The sequence below is a fragment of the Phaethon lepturus genome, unplaced genomic scaffold (assembly GCF_000687285.1).
Source record: "Phaethon lepturus isolate BGI_N335 unplaced genomic scaffold, ASM68728v1 scaffold10015, whole genome shotgun sequence".
Classification (NCBI taxonomy): Eukaryota; Metazoa; Chordata; class Aves; order Phaethontiformes; family Phaethontidae; genus Phaethon; species Phaethon lepturus.
In genome coordinates this window covers 5,398-26,825 of record NW_010539863.1, presented here as the reverse complement: position 1 = coordinate 26,825, position 21,428 = coordinate 5,398, and the positions used below count along the sequence as shown (strand labels likewise).

Genomic DNA, 21,428 nt, shown 5'->3' with positions numbered 1-21,428 from the left:
CACAAATAATGAAAACATAAGAAAACTTCTCTCTTCTTCTGAGATTTAACATTAGACATCTTTACATTTTTTCCCCTTTTTTATTAAATTAAACCATAGTTAAAATAACATAGTTATAGATCTTGGAACAATTCATCTGTCTTTGCCCAAACCCTCCATGGAGATTCAAAATAGAAAGAGAGACAAAACCAATATTGATTTGAATTCTACTCGGTCATATTGATTTGTGGAATGGATGGCATCTACTTAATCTCTCAGTTCACAGTATGACTCTATGTTGTATTCTATGAGAAAGCTGTGGTTAGGTAGCACAGAGGAAGGTACTGATCTTTCAGAGCCAGACTGCACACAGGGGCACACTAAATTGCTTGCAGAAATAGGGGAGATTGTGGCTTCTGTGGAGGCAAATGTCCTCGACAGAAAAAAGCTTCCAGGGTGCAGGACACAATACATAAGTGAGGACCATGTAGCTGGGGATGAAACTGGGGGATGCATGAGAGGAAGAGAAGCAAACTCAGGGAGCAAGCCCCTGACATAAGACGTTAATCTTGAGATCCAGAGAAGACTGGACATTTTAATTAAGAAAGCTACTGAAATGTCCTGTAATGAGAGCCACACTAGACAAGCAGACTCTGTGGGCTGTACTCTAGATTCAGATTCACTCTTTCATTTTAAGCCAGCTTAGCCAGCAAATCTGTGTTTTCTGCTTCACTAGTTACTGTGTTCCTATTTGTGTTTAAATTAAAAAAAAGCTCTAGATGCTGAATGTCCTTTCAGTGAGTCTATCGAGGAAAAGTCATCCTCTGAACACTCAGAAACCAATCAGAGTTAACGAAAAATAACAACAAAATCTCAGTACACTTCCCTCATGCTCATAAAGCAAATATTTTGTGTTCTCTTTTGCCCTCACTTGCCCTAATAAAACCATGGAGTAACAACACTTATTTATCTTTAAAGTTTCTGGTGAAATTACTTTGTAGTATCACTGAGCAAGTTCAGAAAACCTACCAAAGACATACTTCACTCCCAATTATGTATTTTAAACCTTAGGAGAGAGGAAAGAAAAAAAGCAGACAAAACTTCAGATTCAACTCCAGAAGAGAGCTGCTCGCTTCTCGAGTTTGAACCATGAACAGCAGCATTTGTTATACCTCACCTGAAAAACATACCTTACACCTGACCCACAAAACTATTCACCCTATCTTTGCAAACATCCTGGAGGAGTCCAATACTGAATGTTCACAAAACTTACGATTTTGATAGCATTTTTCTGTCAGGATGGCAAAACCACAAGAGCAGGCTTCTGAACCCACAACCACATGGTTTATGTATTACACAATAATAATATAGTTAACTGCCTGGGCAACACTCAGTGTAACAAAATCATAGCCTCCAGGTGCTACTGAAATGTAAATAGCTACAGTGGCCTTGTAGATTGGTATTGAATGGCATTTTGAATGAGAGTAGAGAGAGATCAGTTTAGATTCAATACAGCTCAGACAGCAATCTTGCAAAGCATCTCCTAACTTATGCCTTACTGTATTATTAATCTTATGGCAGAATAAATTGCACATAAAGCTTTAAGAAAATTATAGATGGTGTTAGAATTACTCAAACTGAAATGTTCTCATGCTATTAAATATCACCCATGCTCCTAGTTACTGGATATTAGGGTTTCTTTCTCCAGGTAAGCAATTGCCAATTCTTGTACTTTTCTAGCATTACTTTCTGAATAAGGCTCCAGGGACTAAATATTTTGGTACCTTCAGTCACCTATTTGCCCAAACACTATGTTTGGAAAGCTTTAGCCTGCTTTGTAAAAGAATACCTATTTTTGCACTCTGTCAACCTTGTGTATATTTAGATAACAGTCCTTAAAAAAAAAAACAAAACAAATGCCCAAGAGCTGCTATCAGCCAGATACCTTCCTTCGATGGTATCATCTCAACTATTTTAAAACACACCCACTTCTCTCATAGCACTGTAATCAAATTTTATCAATGGATAAATTTTTAAGAATTTGAGGCTTTATGATGAACAATGCAGGGAGATACAGTGGTCAACCTGCTGAAAACAACAATTCACTTGACAGGCTGGTAGAATTACCAGTCTGTTAGTTAACTACATAACAGAAAAGAGTCACCACCACTTTCACTACCAACACATTTCCCCAGAAAACAGCACACGTAGGAGAAAGAAAAAATTGCCTTTTGCAAATTGCAATTTAATTTCAGGGCAGGTATATAATTGTTCATAAAGGGAATTTTGACTGTAAAGGTGATTTGGCCACTTAAGATATCAGCTCTTCCACGTGACACTTCCGTCTGGTTTACACTACTAATAGGATGCTTTCTGAGCCTGCCCTGTCTTCATGAAGTAAAGGCTGCATGTATGGTCACTGTCAGCAAAGTACACCTCTTCTCTGTGATACCCTAATCACCATTTCAGATCCAGGTGTCATTTCAGCTTATTAACATTTTTTTAAGCTCTGCATGACCTGGAATTCAGCCACCTAAGAGATCACCTCTATCTCATTTTCCATTCAGTCTAGTGGCAATTATATTTTTCACTTAAAATAGCTAGGGCATGGCTTCCTAGGGCAAACAGGGTGATTGATCTGACAGGTTCAACCTCTGGAAATCATTCCCAAAAATCTCCATCAAAACCGGATTTTGGCAAGCTTGGTAGTATTGAAGGTGTTTGTGTTTGGGGGATTTTTTTGCCCCTTGGGTCTAAGTGGAATTCAAATGTGTTGTTGCATTTAATAGCTATTTCAGCCTATGGCAACATACCAACAATTGACTTTTTAAATAGTGTCAATATTTTACATTATTATTGTGTTCTGCTCACGTACCTCTTTTATGCTGGAAAATACTTAAAATATATGTAGATATTACTATATATTCCTTAAAGACATTTTTTTTTTTTTGCCAAAATACAACTTTAAAATGTTTCCTGTTAGCAATCACATTGTGGAGAGCTCTATTATATATTTGTACATCACACTCATTAATATATTAATAATACAGACATACTATAATCTGATGGCCTGTCACATAGGTGTCATGCTCAGAAAGAATATTCCATTTTGAGAGTTATTATCTGTGCTTGATACTGTCTCCATTCCAGTAAAACGATGTCTCAAAATGGAAAACAACTTTCATTTTGTGTTATTTGTGTACTTTACCTAAGTATATAAATTCATTCACTCCTATAGCAAGAGATACTATTGTACTGGACCAGGTATATTTTAGACTTCTTCCTTGACACAAGGCTCACATTGATTATAGATTATACCTGTCTTAAGGTAAAACTGAGTGTTTTCTGTGAGGTCTAAAAACAAAAAGTCCTCAATTTAAAGGCAATTCTGCCAGGAGGCAGTCTCTGCCAAGTACTGTTATTTCAGTGAATTAGCAAATAAGGACAAGGAGGTTTAATGGGAACTCTGATGCCCTTTTGCATATATCTTTCCAAAAGAGTCAACTTGAGGAATTAAGGTTATTCATTTTTTTAAGTATAATGAAATTAAGGAACCAAACCAAAGCAAGTCAGATAGCTTGTGGCACTTTGTGACAAGAAGTTCCTCATGTCCCACATTTAGGCTGACTACTAAGATATCTCGCCATTAAACTTGTCTTTTGAAACCTGCATGTGAAAGTGTTTACTGGCATACAGTAATATAATCTGACATGAAATGGCAGAAATAAAAGCAAAAATGGAAAGGGAGTTTTAAGTAACTTCTATTTCTGTTTTTTATTTTAATAGGACTAAATGGAAACTACAAAATTTTGCCATTTTTCTTAATAAAACTATGATGTAGCATGACAATATAGCTTAATTACTCGTATTTAAACATCCACTTTTTGACATATTGAATGTATCAGAGCAATATACAGATGAAGACAACATAGTTATCCTGGATTTCAAAATTACTGCTAAAATAAATGACTTCATAAACTATGCTTGGCACCTAAGTGTATTTGCAGTTTACCAAATGATATAAGACAAAAACAATAATCAGAAGAATTAAATGCATTTCAAACGTTACAGAAAGGAAACTCTGCATAGTCACCCCTCAACATACAGTCCTTGCAACTGTCCTTGACAACGGAATCATGTTACAAATGAAGACATGTTAGAACTCCTTGGTTTAGGTACTTATGAAAGCCAGGATGATATCTATTTGATTTGTTATTTAAAATATTTGAGCTTGTATTTGGCATTATCATTAATATCTTTCAAAGTCATTTTGCTAAACAGACATTATGCTAAAAAAGCTAGTCTGACATTCAACAGAAAGTTCTTCTGATTTTGGTGTGATTCTTTGAACAACAATCATGATTCAAAGGTATTTCTTAGGGCAGGAAATAAAAAAACCCACAGACTGTTCTTCTTTTCTGGAGTAGTGGGATTACCACTTTAGTTCAAAACTAAAAAAGTGCAAAAGAGAACAGCAAATAATCTCTGTCTTCGGATTTCCAAAAAGGTAAAAAGAATTTGTGAAGTTTTTTTCAAATACTTTCTATTTTCTCTGGTATTAAGCTCAAAAAATCGTGACCCGTTTCACTGTAGAAACACATTTTTCTTCATAGTATGCACATTTGAGCACAGAATCCTTCATGAGTTGAGCTACAGAAAGGGGCTTACTCTTCATCCCATTCTGAATACTCTGGATCCTTCCCGTTTTATAGGAATTTTGATGAAAACTCCATAATTAAAGATGTAACTTCTTAGAAGGCTGATTTTAACACTCCTAACATCCCAATTTTATGCAATATTGCATGTGTGTTAAAAAAAGGAGAATGTTATACCCAAGATTCATTATAATCTGGTAAGTATGGCATAGTACGTGACTCAGGAATTAAACAGAATTTCTAAACATACAGGCAGTGGTGCATGTGGGCTGTGGAAACTTCAGCAGCATCGTAATTGCTGTAGGTATCGTGGCCCCACTCACAACTCAGATATGGCTGCTCTTTAAAATCTAACCTCAAGCTTCATGCTGTGAAAATGTCATATAAGCAGCCAAACAGACTTCCCGAGGAGAAGACCAGCATGATCTTATGCTTGGAGGAATTCCAATCAGAATTTGCAAGACATCCCTTTTACTTGGGATTGACACTGGTATAATTTGCAAATACATACTGCATTTTGTGTTTGTAAATACAAGTAACACTTTATGCAAAAGCATGGGTCCCACTGCCAATGTTTTCCAAAACCATGACAAAAAAAAAAAAAACAAAAAACCCAAAAACTCTGTATCACATATTTGCAACAAAAAAACCCCGCATTTCTAAACCCGCTTACCTACTTTTCAGTTAGTGAGTGTAATAATTCAGCTATAATTTTACAATGAAAGCATACGGAACATAAAGTATTTCCGTTACAAAAAAAAAACAAACAAACAAACCCACAACCCAAAACACAATTTGCAGAACTTGGGCAAACAGGGACCCCACTTAATTTCAGAAAAATACTCAGGTTCATCATGTTTCTTCTCTAGTATTCTTCTATAGTTTAAAAATTGATCATAGCCATTTCCTATATATTCAGCTGCATTTTTCACCATGAATAATTCAACTTACAGAATTTGCAAGGAATGCATTTATTTTTACTCCTCAAATCCATCTTGTACAGAAAATTACAACTAAAAAATGAAGGAGGTTTATTATTTTGAGTAAAATACTTGAGATTTTTCTTCAGTTTGACACAATGTATTTATACATTATTTATACTCTTTTTCTAAATTATTCTACCATGACACTCAATCAACTCAAGCAGAAAGAGAAAGTTAAACCAAATGTAAATACGTGCAAATTGTATTTTCCCCAGAATGAGAGGACTATTACAGAAACACTAGGTTGGAAAGGACCTTCAAGATCATCAAGTCCAAAAAGCCCTTCCCTTTGCAAAGTAACAGGGGATTTTTAGCTATCACAAGTAGCCAAGACTTCAGTCTTACATTTCAGCTGAAAGATACCTTGGCAACACAGATTAAACCAAATTACTATACCCAAGTGCATGTTTATGAAGTGCTCGAACAGGAGGCAGGCATCTGTTTTATGGCTAAACTCGGGCAATTTAGTTATCTATTTTTCCATATAAGTAAAATTCATTCAATTACACTAGTAACCACCTAAGATAATTCTCTTCAGTATATATCTTTCAGTGACATATGATGTGACTTGGCAATATTCTTGCAGATGAAAGCACTTAATACTGCAGACCCCTAAATATACAGTTCCTTTTTGCAATGAATAAGAAGCATAGGATTTCTCATCATGGTAATGATGAGATTCTGTCTAAAATAACAATCCCAATTAAAGCACTGGATCAGACTTCACAAATGGGGTTTCAACAACTGTGAAACATCACAAAACTACTTACAGTGACTTCTGCAATCTGCCTCAGAAGTGCTGGAGGAAACAAGTATGACTGTTTATGAAGCAGATGATATTTCAAGAAAATCTATTTTAAAAAAAATGAAGTACCAACTGACAGAAATGAATAACCAATGATAAACGTTATCATTCTGAACAGAAAGTTTCGTATGAAACAGCATGTGTGTAAACCATTAATTCTGCCTTCATTATAGCCAGCTTGGGAAAGAATTGCAGAACTGCTTTATAAAAAATATAGTCATAAAATAAACTAAGTAACAACATCATTTCACACTTAAAGAAGATCTTCCTGCCAAGGATGAAGATAATCATAGAGCTCCTTACAGGCATTATCTAACTAAGCCTAATCACATCCCTACAAGGGCAGTTAGTTGTTACGGTATTCTCTGCATACATAGTCAAACGAGAACAAATAGGTTTACACCTCAAGAGCTCACTGTGAGTTAGTGAGTTGCTAGGAATACCATCCGGGACTCCCGACTCCCTGATTTTTGCTCTCACAGCTAGATCATTAAATTATTATATTGTGCAGAATCCACCCAAGTGAAGAAAAATAAGAAATTGAACCAGCTCATACGTTCTGAAAGTTACAGCAAGGCTTTCATTAATAAGAACTAATAATATAGATGGTCAATAACGAGGGAATTAATGTAGTCCTGACCTCCTTTCCCGCTTCGTGTCCCTTGTACTATGGAAGTGGGATATAGTTCTCCCTTGACAATTCCAAAGAAGCTCTGAAGGGATGGTCTTTCATACAATTAGGAATATACAGTTTTTAATATTGTGATTCATTCAATTTCTTAATGTTAACAGCTAAATGTTTTTGCTAGTGTCCTTTTTTTTTTCCTATCAGACTTCAAAACTTTGTACAAAGCAGGCAAGTATCCTCAACTCCATGCCACAGATAGGGACAGTGAACTAATGAAGCAGCAAAATGACCTAACAATCACCCCCAGCCACTGCCAGTGCTGGGAATGAACCAAAAGCTCAGGAAGCTTAACGTAGAAGACATAAAAATGTAAACATACAAGAAAGGCTTTATGCATCTCTGTAGGTAAAAAAATAAATTCATAAAGGACTAATAAATAAGATTTTAAATGAGGAAAAAAAGAAACATGTTGGTAACTCTAAATTCAGAGGATGACCATTCAACGGTAACCCAGCAATTACAGCAATTAAGGCTGGTGCTGAATTTGATGCATACACCCGTGGCATGGCAGGTGGACATAAGAGGTGAAATGAGAAGAAAGGGGTTTTTTATCTGCTACAAATGCAAATCTCAAAAGCCTCAAAGGGTTTTGAACATAATAGGCTATTAGTCTCATTCCTTCTGCTCCATACGCTTCACCTGAACACTTGATACCTTTTTTTCTTGTTTTTCCAAGTTACACTTCCTCTGTGTTTCTTTCATTCTTTCTTTCACACAAATTTAATTAAATTTCAAACATTAGTGTGGCATCAGCTATTTAAAGTTTCCTACTTTTTTTCCTTTTTGGTTGATGCTGTTATGTTTTATACTTTTTACAGTTTCCTTCTCTCTTTATATCTAGTTCTTTTTCTTTTTAAATATACAGGTACTCAGGCTGCTATTTTTAAAGGTGTTTACAGACATGAGAAGCATAAATCGTACTGGCAATAGTCAAGCACTAGGCATTTAAGCCTTTTCAGTTTCACCAACAATCTTATCCTTCAACTTTCAAATGCCCTGATAAGTCACCACACTGATCTTGTTTTTAAGCATGAATACACCATGCTTTCTCGAAGTCCACATACACACAGTGAATAGAAGGCAATCACCCGAGCCTTTTGTAAAGCAAGGTGGTACAGCTTAAGGGACATATCCTGTTCTTTTATGTTTAAACCAAAGAAATTAGAGCATTTTCTGAAGTTTCCCTTTCACTGAAGTATGCTCAAACAAAGGAAAAAGAAAACACAAAATACACAAAAGCCACTATCAGCCTCTACCACAAAAATATGGTGTTACACTTGTGGAATAAAGGAGAAGGTATACTAAGTGAACAAATACATACATTTACTTGCACTCATAACTCAATTGCAGCTAGTGGAAAGAACTGTCTGCAGGAAAACCTGGTCTCAGGGCAACTGGGAAAGGTCAAGATGCCTCTACAGAAAGGCCCTTGGACTTGGGTTACTATCTTGGACATCTTCCTAGGAGTCTTTCTGGTCGAAATGATCCCCAAGAAACTTTCTAAGGTGTATTGAGTATTAAAACTCCACTAGCTTTTGACTGGATTCCCTCTAAGGCTCAACACTCAATGTGATACTCTTTTTGCCCTAACCAGTCACAGGTCCTAAGTGAAAAGGACTTTTGTAGGGTCAGGGTAGGGATGAACAGGTACAAATGCTCTCCATACAGAGGAAAAGAAAACCATGCAGAAAGAATCCTCTGTTTTCCACCAAAAATGTGTTTCTTCACAGCTAAATATGAGGAAAGACTGATATGGAAACAACTGACAATAAATCAGAATTGATCTCTCAAGTAGTATAAACAAGACAAGCATGGCTTTCTGAGCATTTAAAAGTACTCTGAGCTGTAACATATTTTTGCTGCAATAATAAAAAGTCAGGCTGTCTAAATAATTGAATACCAGTAGTTCCATGGTAATTTTGCTCTAAGAAATATCATCTCTTCCAAGGTCTTCTATAGACTTCTCTAGCATATTGCTGACTTTTTACTCGCTCTCTATATATATTAGGCTAAAAGGATAATTTTCAGAACTTCGTTTCAGCTCAGAGTAGTTTTCCGCAGCCAGTAGCTTTTTCCCCATTTGGAATTATACTCCCTTTCATTTTGGGAACTGTATAATGTTTTGCATTTAACATCCAAAGAGTTAAGCCTTCCTATATTAACCACCTAATCCCAAAGTAGCACATTAGGGATCAAAAATGATCAGTGGTATATCAGTTTAGCCATTTTAGTCATTTTCCCATTTAGTCATTTTACCTAGTTCTTTGCCTTGTGATCCCTTTTGAGTGATATTTCAGCTATTTCCACTTCACACATCTGGACTATATCTCAATTTTGTCAGTGTGCTACACATACCGGTGAGAGCTTTTCTATATGTGTTACCGTATTTGAAGTATACATTGAAGAAAACGTAATAATGTATACTCACACATCATAATTTCCCTTTAAGGCCTCAATGGTAATCATGACAATTTTACTGAAAGGTAAATCGAAGCATAAAGCAATTATGTGACTTCCTCAAAGTCACTTGGGAATTCTGTAACAAAACGGAACCAAACTCAAATGCCCCATGGCATCCACCTGCCAGGGATAACACAGCACTAACAGGACACTCATGCTTTTCTGTAGTGGCAGCTGGAAACACAGCAGGATAGTCCACAGCATTTCACACGGCACCAGATACATCTGTTTTGCATACTTGTGCACAAAGTGAAGCGCATGCTTCTGTTTATGAACTGGAATTGTTTCCTAGACCTCCTAAGCCAAATCTGTTTTACTAAACAGCCAACACTGTTTCCAAAATTAAGATAATTTTTCATCATTCAGGTAGTTTTTGGAACTTAGACTTCCTCATTTGCAATAGAAATCTTCTAGAAATGAAAGTGGACTCAGAAATAGCCTTTTCTGGTCATTGCAATACAGGAGGGTACCTAGCCAATCTGAAGTCTTCAGAGACATTTTTTGGCAACAGAAGTTTTTCAATTATGTCTCCTGGAGCTTTATGTATTTCAAATGCTTCTCTTCCTTCTACTAAATTTCTAACAAATATTGCAAGCCTTTGGCTCCATGTCCAAAATCCTTGTGCCAAATTAGACTCTGAAAGAATCTCAGGTTTAGCTGTTTAAGTTAATAATGTAAACACAAGTTCTTTGCTTGTTTTTCCATTTAGAGTCATGTAATTCAGAGGAATCAAAACAAAACACAGAAACCTACGGTCAAATGAAAATAGAAAATGTCATAAATTTTAACTCTTCATGGAATCCTCTTTGTTCAGCTCTGCTTAATGGAGGATCCATTGACCATACAGTGCTAACGTCTGTATTACTACCAGTTGACCAGCTTACGGACATTTTGTATCTTGGATTCCAATCAGAACCTCACTGTTCAGCTGAGAGTTTTCAGGTATTTTTGGAGCATCCCCTCTGCATGAACCTGTTCAAGGTAGCCTTCTCAGCCCATGACATTTTATATTAGTAACCCCATGAAACCACTCTAACTTTCTTCCAATCCCCATCAGTTTTTGTTCCACCAGCTACCACTGATAGGTCATCCTTTACACAGTATAGCATCTTCCCTTTTGGAAATTTTCTCTAGAGGTTTTTTTATTTATTTATCTCAAATTCTTACAGCAACCACACTTTGAAATATCTTTGTGTGTTTAGGTAACTTGCATTCCCAGCTTCCTTAGGAAGACAGATGCTAGTTATATCCATTATATCTTAATTAAGAATAAAATACACAAGCAGAATTGTACGATCTTCACTATTATGCTCCCAGTATTGTTATGGCACTGCATCATTACTGCACATATGGAAACAACTTGCGGGACTCCTGCCTACCAATATAAAATTAGCTTTCAAGACTTAAGCATATTAGATATTAGAAAATAGTTCTCTTATATTAAATTTCTTGTGCAGTGTAGCACCAATTCCCTCTTAAAGAATAACATTTTCTCCTGTGAAGTAGAATGCATATTGTTTAGAGGAAAACGAAAGAGAGAAAAAAGCAGCGTTATCTTTACCCTCCGCACATCTTTGCCGAATGTTTCGCTGTAGCTAGTGCCCAGTATTTCAAATTGAACATAGGGATTGGCACCATCTTCTCTGAACTCCATAACACCAGTAAGCCCAGTTATATGGCCCTAAGGAAAGAAATTTCAGAAATTTTAGAACAGAACAAACCTGCCTTTATAAACTCTGCTCTTCATTAACGGTATGCCAAATCTGCTTTGAAAATGTTTCCAGGGAACTTAAATGTGGCAATTACATGTTCTTCAGTAGCTCAAACATAGCATCAGACAAAAGATTTTTTTTTTTAATAAGAAAATTAATTTAACACTAACACATTCTCTGTATATTGTGGGAAAAATCCTTAAGGTCTTCATTGTTCACAGAGACAGACCCGAAGAAAAGGAGAAGGATCTTGGAACGTGAGACAACAGCCCTGTCAGTGTAACTGAGAGCAGCAGGTTCAGTTCTGGGGTTGAATGAAATGCAAGTCCGAAAGAAAGAGTATGCCTACTGTGCTCCCAAGAGAGGCACAAAGAAAAGATAAAATTTTAAGTATTATTAAAACCTCTTTGTGAAAGTATCACAAAATTTGATTTTGGGTTTGTAGCAAAGAAGCCTGAAATGACACTAAAGTTTGAATTAATTTAGCAACAAAGGATGATATGATTAGGACTGGTCAGAGCATAACATAACACTTGATCAAATTGCATCATTTTACTAGAGGAAAACAATTTCATCGATATATATGGGGAAACAGCAGGGGTTTTTTTCCCCAAATAATTGCTAAAGTTAGTGTAGTAAAAAATGGGTATTTTTTCCACTAGTATTTGTGATCAAATAACTTTCATACAAGAAGTTGCCATGCATCTGCAAAGCCACAGTACTGTCCATATTTGAGTAATTCAGCATGCTGCAAGACAGTGCAACCATTAGTGACAACTTAGCTAAATCAAATCCCTTTTGCTCTGGGCTACAGTATACAAACAGATGCTTACCAATGCTCAGCTAACTTACGAAGCTTGTTGAGCTGTAGTAAATGGAACATAAGTCTTAAACCTTACCACTGGTTGGCCCCTCAAGCTCCTTTAGTTCTTCTCTTGGGGAAATTATTATGATGCATACACACATCAATTTGTATGACTATTCTTAATCACACTAACTCCACAGAAGGCAGCTATGAGAATAACAGAAGTAAAACACACACCAGGGGAGAAACACTGCAGGGTAATTTGTTTGTAATAAATCATTTGCCTGTTTAATAGCTGTAGATCATTCCTGGTAGTTGTAAATCACTTGGTTGTAATAAATCAAAGAAAAGTTGAATAGAGGTCAAAAACCTCTTCAAAAGCTAATTTCAAGTAGAAATGAAGCAACTCTTTCAATTGCTCACACTATTATGGTTTGTCTATTCTCACCTTCTTAATAGTCTCTAGCATGGATCGTCCTCCATTCCAAGGTTTGGTGGATTTCCTCATGCAGTTCAGACTTGCCATACTGTGCCATTTCCTGTCCTCCAGTTTTCTGTGGAAAGCATTGGCCAGCATGAGCACACTGTCATACAGGTACAGGTTGGAAACCTGCAAACAATAATAAAAATGAGCCTCTTTGTCTATTTTAGCATCCTTTAGAAGAAATTGTAAAAACCAGCAGACAAACAAAACAAAAGAAGACATAAGTAAAAAAATAAAACTTGGGTATGCTTGATGTGTTCAACAGTCAAGGCAATTCAGACAAATACCAATACTCACTCTAACCTTCTTTCCTGCTTGGCACATCTTGCCAAGGGACTCTGGCACACTTGCATTGCCAATGCAGTGCTGTAGTAAGAGATCGCAGTTCAAATATAAACTCAAGCTATAGGAATACAGCTATCTATGAATGAAAGACAAGGATTGCTACTTTGTCAGTCTTTTTGGCAAGGAGAAAAAGATAAAATGGAAGTAAGTTCTTTTTCTTCTTGTTCATTTGAGCAATCTCCTTGGTAATTTCTGGCACAGCAAAATATAATACCATTGCAACTGTTTAGAACAGAGGGAGAAGAAATGACAGTATTATTCTGGCCTTATCATCTCTCTCCACCAGATATACAGGAGACTGGTTACTATTCTACTTTCACTGGAGCTATTGATTTTAGCCTACTTATTATTCAATTTACATGAGTGCTAAAGAGAACAATAATTGATGACAGGCTCTAGTAAGAACACCATTCTAGTAATGCTCAACCATGTATTTCATTTTTCAAAACAAGACACGGCCAGCAATACAAGATCAGGTCTTTGACATGCAGCGGTATCCACCACAAATGGTAAAACTTTAGCAGTGGAAGTTCGCTGAGAGAAATTATTTAAAAAAGATAATTAGATACTCTCCACCTGTTTCCATAGTTTTCATGCACTTTTCTTCAAACTTAGGCACAGATTCAGGGGTATTGATTTACTCTTTACTAAACCCAAATCTCCAGTTACCATCAGTTGCCAGATGCAGCTTCTTTTTATTATTATTAAAAGATGTTCTCCTATCTGAAGGCTTTACTCATGGTGATCCATGAATTTGCCATTTATCTTTTGGATTTCTCTAATTCACCATAGAAAATGGTGCCTAGAAACCAGGAAAGTGCTACATGTGGAAGTTAATGCAGCTGCATACATCCTATAAAAATGTTATTTGGCTGTGAAAGCTTAAACATATAGTACTGTTGCATCACTGGCTCCAAGTAAACTTCTGATATCCTAAGATCCTATTCTTCAGAAGCAAAATGTTTCATGTTCCATAATCTGAAGTTTGACATAAATTGAGAACTTAGGCACTTTGAAAAATCTTCTAGTGTAAGTAAATCTGAACAAAAGATATATAAACAAAAATTCATTTTGAAAGAATCAAAACAGGAAGAAAATACACAAAAAAGAGGTTGAGGATGCACACTTATTTAAGTGACTCAACATAAAAAGGGATCTTAATGCGAAAATAATACAAAACCTATGAGATACTATCACTGAGAATCTCTCCCATCTGGCATTGCCATCTTCTTACTTTCTTTCCAGCCTTCCTGAACAAGCAGTCCACATTCTCTGTATTTGCTATTTTATCCAGTTAATCCTTTTCCTTTTAAAAGAGTTTCCAAGGCAGCTACTTTCCAGATTTTCTCTCTTTTTAAGAAAAGTAATTAAAGAATTATTTAATAAAAGTCCCAGCAACTAAGTCTCGTTTGCTTAGTTGCGTTTGTCTCCCTAGTCTGCAGATATTTTCCAAACAACTTTCAAATAAAGCAAACAAACGAATCCTTATTATTCAACAGCTACTTTTCCTCATGTGTTAAGCTACTCTCCACAAAAACAAAACCAAACCAAACCCACAAAATAAACCACCTCAAACCACACATCACAAAACTCGCTTGCTTAGAAGTAGATATTATATGCATAAGGAAAAATGTAATTTCTTATGTGCCATCATGATCCACTTCGCTCCCCACTGAAACTGATTTTACACCCTCACTTTTAACTGACAAGTCATTGTTGCCTCGGAACCACCACAAATCAGAAATGCTTTGCATTTTCTCAGTTTGGCACTGTTCTTTTCAAGTTCTGGAAAACTGGAGCCTCATTCCCAACACCAGGTTGCTTGGTTTGCTAGCAGAGACCTCTAGGGCAAAATGTAAGATGTACTTGGGTACACTGCTTTCCTTCTCTTTCTACGCTCTTAGAGAAGTTGCCACAGCTCTGCATGTATAATGGACTGAAAGCTTGAGAGAACTGCTTTTGAGGATATTAGCCTACAGGACCATGCATGCAACCCAAATTACCTTATGTTGTAAAGCAAAACAAAACAATCTTGTGTTTACCAACCTAATCCTCATAGTTCAGTTAGACCTATAACAGATTTTGTATCCCTATTGTTTCATTATTTTCTTTTGAAAGAATATGAACTGAGTGACAGAAAGAAAGGGTCTGCACAAGAGGAGTTTCCCACTACTCATGTCCTTCTGTCATAAATCTGGAGACATGCACCAAGGCAGAAGAAGATGTTGCAGAGAACACAGCAAGTTACTTTTTGCCATGGAAAGAATATTCTGCATGTCCTGTTGTACACACTTATCCACCACTATTTTGCCACTCCAGTTCTCTTCTCTTCTACTGAAAGCCTCAGCCAAAAAATGAGTATATAGTACTTTTAATCAGAAAAATTCCTTTTTTCATATAATCATACTCTGAGTATTTAGTCCAGTAAAAATTATATGCATACATTATTACAATTTACCACCCATTCACTGAAGAGTCAATATTCTATGGAAGAGCAAGTTGAATTTTCTTCACACAATCAACACTTCTTTTTTTACAACAGAAAAAATACAAACTAGGAAAAAAATAGCAGAAAAAAACCTAAAACTGAGGCTGAATTTGTAATATTATGAAAACCAATTATCTTTTTTTAATGTTAGATTTGTTCAGTCTGCTAGTTAAGCCATGAATTAACACAAAATATAGAAGTCCACCCTATTAAGGGCAGAACCCTTTAAAACTTATAAAGCATGGCCCAAAACACCTGGTTTTGCACAGCAATCAAGATTAAGTCTATAGACAGTGTGTTTATTTAAAACAAAAGAAGGCAGGATATTCACGTGATAGTATTGCTCTGGTAGTCCTCTAGACCAAAAGTCACTTCTTTGAAGTGCAAAAAATAATCAAGAACAACCAAAAATAACCTGGTAACTTAGAAAATAATGTCCTTTTGACCCTTCATAGTGTGCAGAGCAAAATCCAGTTCCTGAACATCCACAGTAGTATAGATTGAACATCTTTGCCTAATCCCAAATGGGAACTAGCTTTATGCTAGAAACCAAAATTACAGAACCAGGTCTAATCTGATGCCAGAGTAGTGTTGCATGAGTGTAGCAGAACAGTTGATTCCTTCAATACCTACAGTAAGATGTATTATTAAGTTACTGTGAGGTATATTTTTATCTTCTTTTTTCCTAATTCCTTTCTGAGGTAGAAAAATAAGAATACTTAAACACCTCAAATATGCTCCCCTTCTCAAAATAATATTCCCTTTCTATCTGAATTCATTACTATGTATGTATTTTCTTGTAGAAAAAAGTTACTTAAAACAAGACACAAAATCCAGGGCTATAATAATTTCCTTTATTTTCTTTAATATTCATTTTACTAGAGCAAAATCTCTGCATATGTACTAGATTGCATTTACAACACAAGTTTGCTGTAACCTCCAGAATAGCAGTGCTGTGAAAAGAAAAAGGGTTCAGCAGACAAAGCCTGTATACAGTTGTTACTGCAACTATGCGCATATCTTAATTTTCAGCTATCAAACTATCTCTGAATACAAACATAATCACTGAAAGGGAATTTCTGAGATACCCAAGGGATCAGCTATACTCTGTTTCCACCAGTGCTGTCAGAGGCATGAGAAAATAGTAAATTTAAAAATTAATCTTCAGGTAGGATTCAGAATTGGTAGCAAAGCAAGACAGAAGAAAAAACAGGGCAATGTACTTGGCTACTTTGGGTTTTCCAAGCTCTGGAGCATTTTTCATTCCCTCTACTTATATATTCAGAGAGGAGAAATGACATATATCTGCCTTCAGGGAGTCCCCTTCATATAACAAAGATTCCTAGATTAGAACAAAGTGTTTCATTTCTGTCCTGTTTGGAGGAAGAAAGAGTAATTTCCAGTTCCTCTTTCACTTCATTGCTGAGAGCTGAAAGAGCTGGAGGTAATTTGACTGAAATGCTTTTTGATCTATCTGCTATAAGAATGACGGTGACTGTTTCACCAATATATTAAAGAGTATGCCCTCTACTTAAGTAATTTTAGGCATGTTCTGGTATATCTTCTGAAAATTATTCCAGATTTTATGAACCTTTATTTTGCAATGAAGAAAAAAAAATCCACCATACACAAGTAAAGCAAATCAGAAATTTTCAATAAGAATGGAAATCTCTCCCTATCACATTGTTAAATGTCATTTTACAGAGGCTTCTATGTGAATTTAATGAGATTTTCCAGAGTGATTTTACTTTTAAAGTTATATATGAAGACAGCTTTTGGCGCCTCCAGAGGCACTAATCATAGACAAGTACTGCTCTGGGAAGGCCAGCAAGCCACAAAGACTGACCCCAACTTCTTAGTTGCCAGGAGAGCCAGAAGTCTAGCCAGACAAGAGCACTGAAGAGACCATCTGGGAAGACAAGCTGACACCCAGATGCCACTGCTTCAAAAACTCATTCCCAAGCTGGGCATGTGTACCCTGCTGCTGCCAAAATCACCCTGTGAGTTGCCGCAGCAGTCAGCTCCAAGGATGAAGCAGATGGAAGAGGAGCTCAGACTGAGCACAGCCTGCCAGCAGCAGAAACGCTTGCTGCCTGGGGAGCGGTATCATTGTGCTTGCGTATGCACACACCAGTGTGCCCTAAAACTGTGTTTCAACTTTTGAAGTTCAATTACTGCCAAACACAGTTATGCTCTTGTGTCTCAAATGACAGGATGCATCTTACTAGGAGCAGTGAAGATCGATGGTTTACTTACAGTGTAACAGTATGCTTACAAGGATATTGTTAGAGTGGAGAGACTGAAAATTTGACCTATTTCATTTTCTTAAATTAGTTTGCAGAAACCATTGTGAGGCTTTGTGTGAATGCCTATGTTTTAAATACATGCTTCACTGCTCATGAAGAACAAAATCACAGCCAGCAGACTGGCATTCATGAGAAAACCAGAGTCAAAAAACAAACGTTCATTAAAGACCCAAATGTCAGCTTCAAACTTCCAAAGGGCTATTTATTATCACTGAGGCAAATGAAAGCCTGAATAAAATTTTCCTAAAACCTGCGAAAAACAGACCTCAAATGTATATTTATTCAAGCCTTCTGACATTAAGGAAGCTAACTAATGTATTATTTAGTGCTTTGTCCATGCTAATTTTAAGTATCTCAAACAATGGGGCTTCCAAAGATTTATTTGGAAGACTGCACCCTCAGAATCTTTTTTTTTTATTGATAAGCAGCTTTCCTTTCCTTTTAAATTTTTTTCCTTTTTAAATGAGATACACATCTCACACCACATTTCCTTACCTACAGTGAATGCTCACTGCCCTTCAGCTATTTATTATGAGTATTCATTATAATTATGAGTGGTTTTTTTACAAACTATGCTTTATACAACATATTAACAATAATACAAGGCCTGGATTACCGTGTAATGCTCAAGCTTGTTAGCTGCAGGCACTGGCTTCACTTACTAAGTATCTCAAGAATTTGGTACAACTAACACTAACGGTCCAGGACAAGTCTAGCAGGAGACATTTGATAAAGAAAACTGAACCCAACAAAGAGTCAGACAGGAGGACAAGAGGTAATATTAGAATTGCAAAACAGAGTATAAGAATATAATTTTACTCAACCTCATTTATAAGTAACTATGGGTGCGAATTAGGTTTCAGAGGCAATAAAAAATGGAAAATAGAGGTAATGACCCTTTTCTTCCAGCTGCTCTTGTCCACTCCCTGATAGAGCACTGAACAAAAACTCAATGAAATAATTATGCAAACAGAGAACTCTAGCAAGCAGAAGAGGTAGTCTGAGCAGAGAGGAAAAACTCACTCCAGAACGTGGGGTTCTAGCTGCCAGAGTGCTCACAAAATCCCACACGCCAGAGGATACCTGCAGATGTTTGGGAGTTTTTAACCAATTCTTCTGCTAATGCACCTTGTAGAAAACACATGCCATCAGGCTTCAGGGAGAGATTATGTTGTGCAACGGGCATTAAAGTCAGTTCAAGGATACTTTTCACTCATGTGGTACTCAGAAACAGTTCCAACGTGACTGAACATCTGGCCAAAAGTCCACATTAAACTTTGCTAAAAATATATGCAAATACAGGTTTGTAATGAAAGCCAAAGAAAAATGTGGCTCATCAATCCTTTATGGGAGAAAGTGAATGCTTTAATAGGGCTTAATCAATATTTACTGCCTCCAGTAGCACTTAACAGCTGTGTAGTAACAGTCATGTAAATAGGTCAAATAAGAGTAAGGCTATGTAGTTGGACAAAACTGCAGGATCAGGCCCTTAAGCTTAGGAAGCCAAACACCTCCAAAAATTAGCTCCACTTACAGTGGTTAAATTGCAGTCACTCCTGAAGAGAAGACAGTTCCTAAATACAAATGCAGCTCTGTAGGAGCAACTGCTAAGAGATGCCTACAAAGATACCTGATGGTCAAGTCTTTGAAGAATGAAATTTTTACATGGGAAGAAGAGTAGCTGCTCCAATGAATACCCTCCTACACTTCTCAACATCTCCTCTTCAAATGCGTAAAAGCAATGTCTAGAAGAGTTCTTCAGTAGAGAGGTTGGACTCTGAATCCTGTAAGGAATAACCTCATTAATTTAGTTTGCCGGGGTTTTCTTTTTGCCTTTTTAATCTTACTGTATATTTTGGACCATGCTAAATTATTTCAGCTACACTGTATCCTTGTAATATGTTTTAATAGAAATAAAATCTCACATAGATTAAACTTATTAACTATATAAATGGTAAATATGGGAAGGAACAAACGACTGGGAATTGCATTTCTAAAGAGAAATTTTTCTTCAAAAACAGAAACAAAAAAATTTGATTTTGAGTTTATGAGCACATCATGAATAACCTGATGAAAGAAAAAAGATCTTCATAAAAAAAGTCAAGTTTTTAGGCTTCAAAACTAATATTTGAAGGGGAAGATTTTGAAAAGGATTAGGTTATGCATTAAAATTTCTTCAAAATGACTCTGTAAAACTATGTCTGAAATAATCTAAACAGTTTAATAGCGGTAATCCCACTAAACACCATTCAAATGCCATGCAGGGATACATACTAGGTCTACCTAGGACTAACTAGATTTAACTATAAATCCTGAAGTGCTTCAGTATTCTCTCTCCAGATAAGGCAATACTGAAAAAGCTGGCGGCCCGAACCACAGGATACTCATTGCCAGTGGAAAACAGGAAGTTCTAAACTGTCTCTTTTCCACTTACAAAAAAGTAAGAGAGATAGATACAGAAAATTGTATATGAAGAATAAGAAAGAGATAAATGTAGTCCTGAAGTAAAATAAAATGACCAAGACGGGAAACTTTATAAAGCTTCTTCTCCAGCTGAAGCAGAAACCCAGCTGGGTATATTATATGTGCAAGAAATAAGGGCATGAGCAAAATTTTGACAAGTGGGTTGGTGGAATAAGATTGGATTTCCACAAACCATTCAGAACAGATGAGTTTTTGGATGAGTTTGCAGAACAGCCTGATCTTTAAAAGCCTTGTCAGAATGCCAAACAGGGACGATCAACCCACTGAAAAACAACTTTCCAGGATATGGTACTAAAGACACTGAGAACAAAATCGTTCCAAAAAGATTTTCATTAATTTAGCCAGAATAAAGTTAATAATCCATGACGCAAATGTTTCTTTCTTTACTAGCTTGTTAAAAACACTAAATTATCCCCTATAAAAATCTTACAGCTAGAGGCTGACAGAGATTAGCTTATTCTTCTTCAAAGTCATTAAATAAATAATGAACCAACAATAGCCGATAAGTTACCTTGACAACAAAGAATTATTAATATGAGATTGCCCAAGGGAGAATGAGCCACAGATTTCCAAACTGTGGTGTTAATCAAACTACTTCAAAGCAACGCCAAGGACTTGGAGCTGGCAGGCGGTCACTGCCTCTGGTGGATTCATGCAGCCTGACATGGAGCTGGGAGCTACTGCAGCCTCTGGCAATAGGGCTAATTTAGTGATGTACTTCTGTACAGCAAAAGGTCAAAACTATTTTTTCGGCAAGAAAAAGGAAACATAAGATTGGAAGTACCTGAATTGCAGGACCATTAATAACGTCAGTCATACTTGGAAATTAATATGAGCTGCATGCCCATAAGGTGTTACATAAGGTGTTTTAGCAAAGCCTATGAAAAAAATGCAGCTGTGGAACGCTTCAGATATAACTGCACGTGCTAAAAGCATCCTATATTCAATCTGTAGAAACTTAAAGATCACACAAGATATACTGGCGGCAGCTAATTTGAGAGATCTCGCGTGCCCTTCACCTTTCATGATACGTCATTCCGGTGTGGCTAGACATGACAGTTACGGAATCAACTTCCAAAAGGCAAACTTCATACCTCTGCACTTCTTTGTATCTCTTGTTTCTATGTTTGCAGAGAATGGCAAAGTATAACATTACAGTTCCATTCTCTTAAAGACAGCTTGTAAGGTGTGTAATAATTCTGCAAGAGAGAAACTGAGAATGTTTTGCTTCTCA

At 36.4% G+C, this 21,428-nt stretch overlaps 1 protein-coding gene across 1 annotated transcript in view; it reads right to left on the bottom strand.

Moving 5' to 3' along the window:
- Nucleotides 1-11,131: 11,131 nt before the first annotated feature.
- LOC104620900 (glutamate receptor ionotropic, delta-1-like) overlaps nt 11,132-21,428 on the bottom strand; it is a gene marked incomplete at both ends in the record, with an annotated part of 14,869 nt that continues 4,572 nt past the window's right edge. Inside the window, 2 exons of the mRNA XM_010287252.1 lie at nt 11,132-11,251; nt 12,536-12,697. Of these exons, the coding sequence (XP_010285554.1) occupies nt 11,132-11,251; nt 12,536-12,697 (282 nt within the window). The remainder of the gene's footprint in view (nt 11,252-12,535; nt 12,698-21,428) is intronic.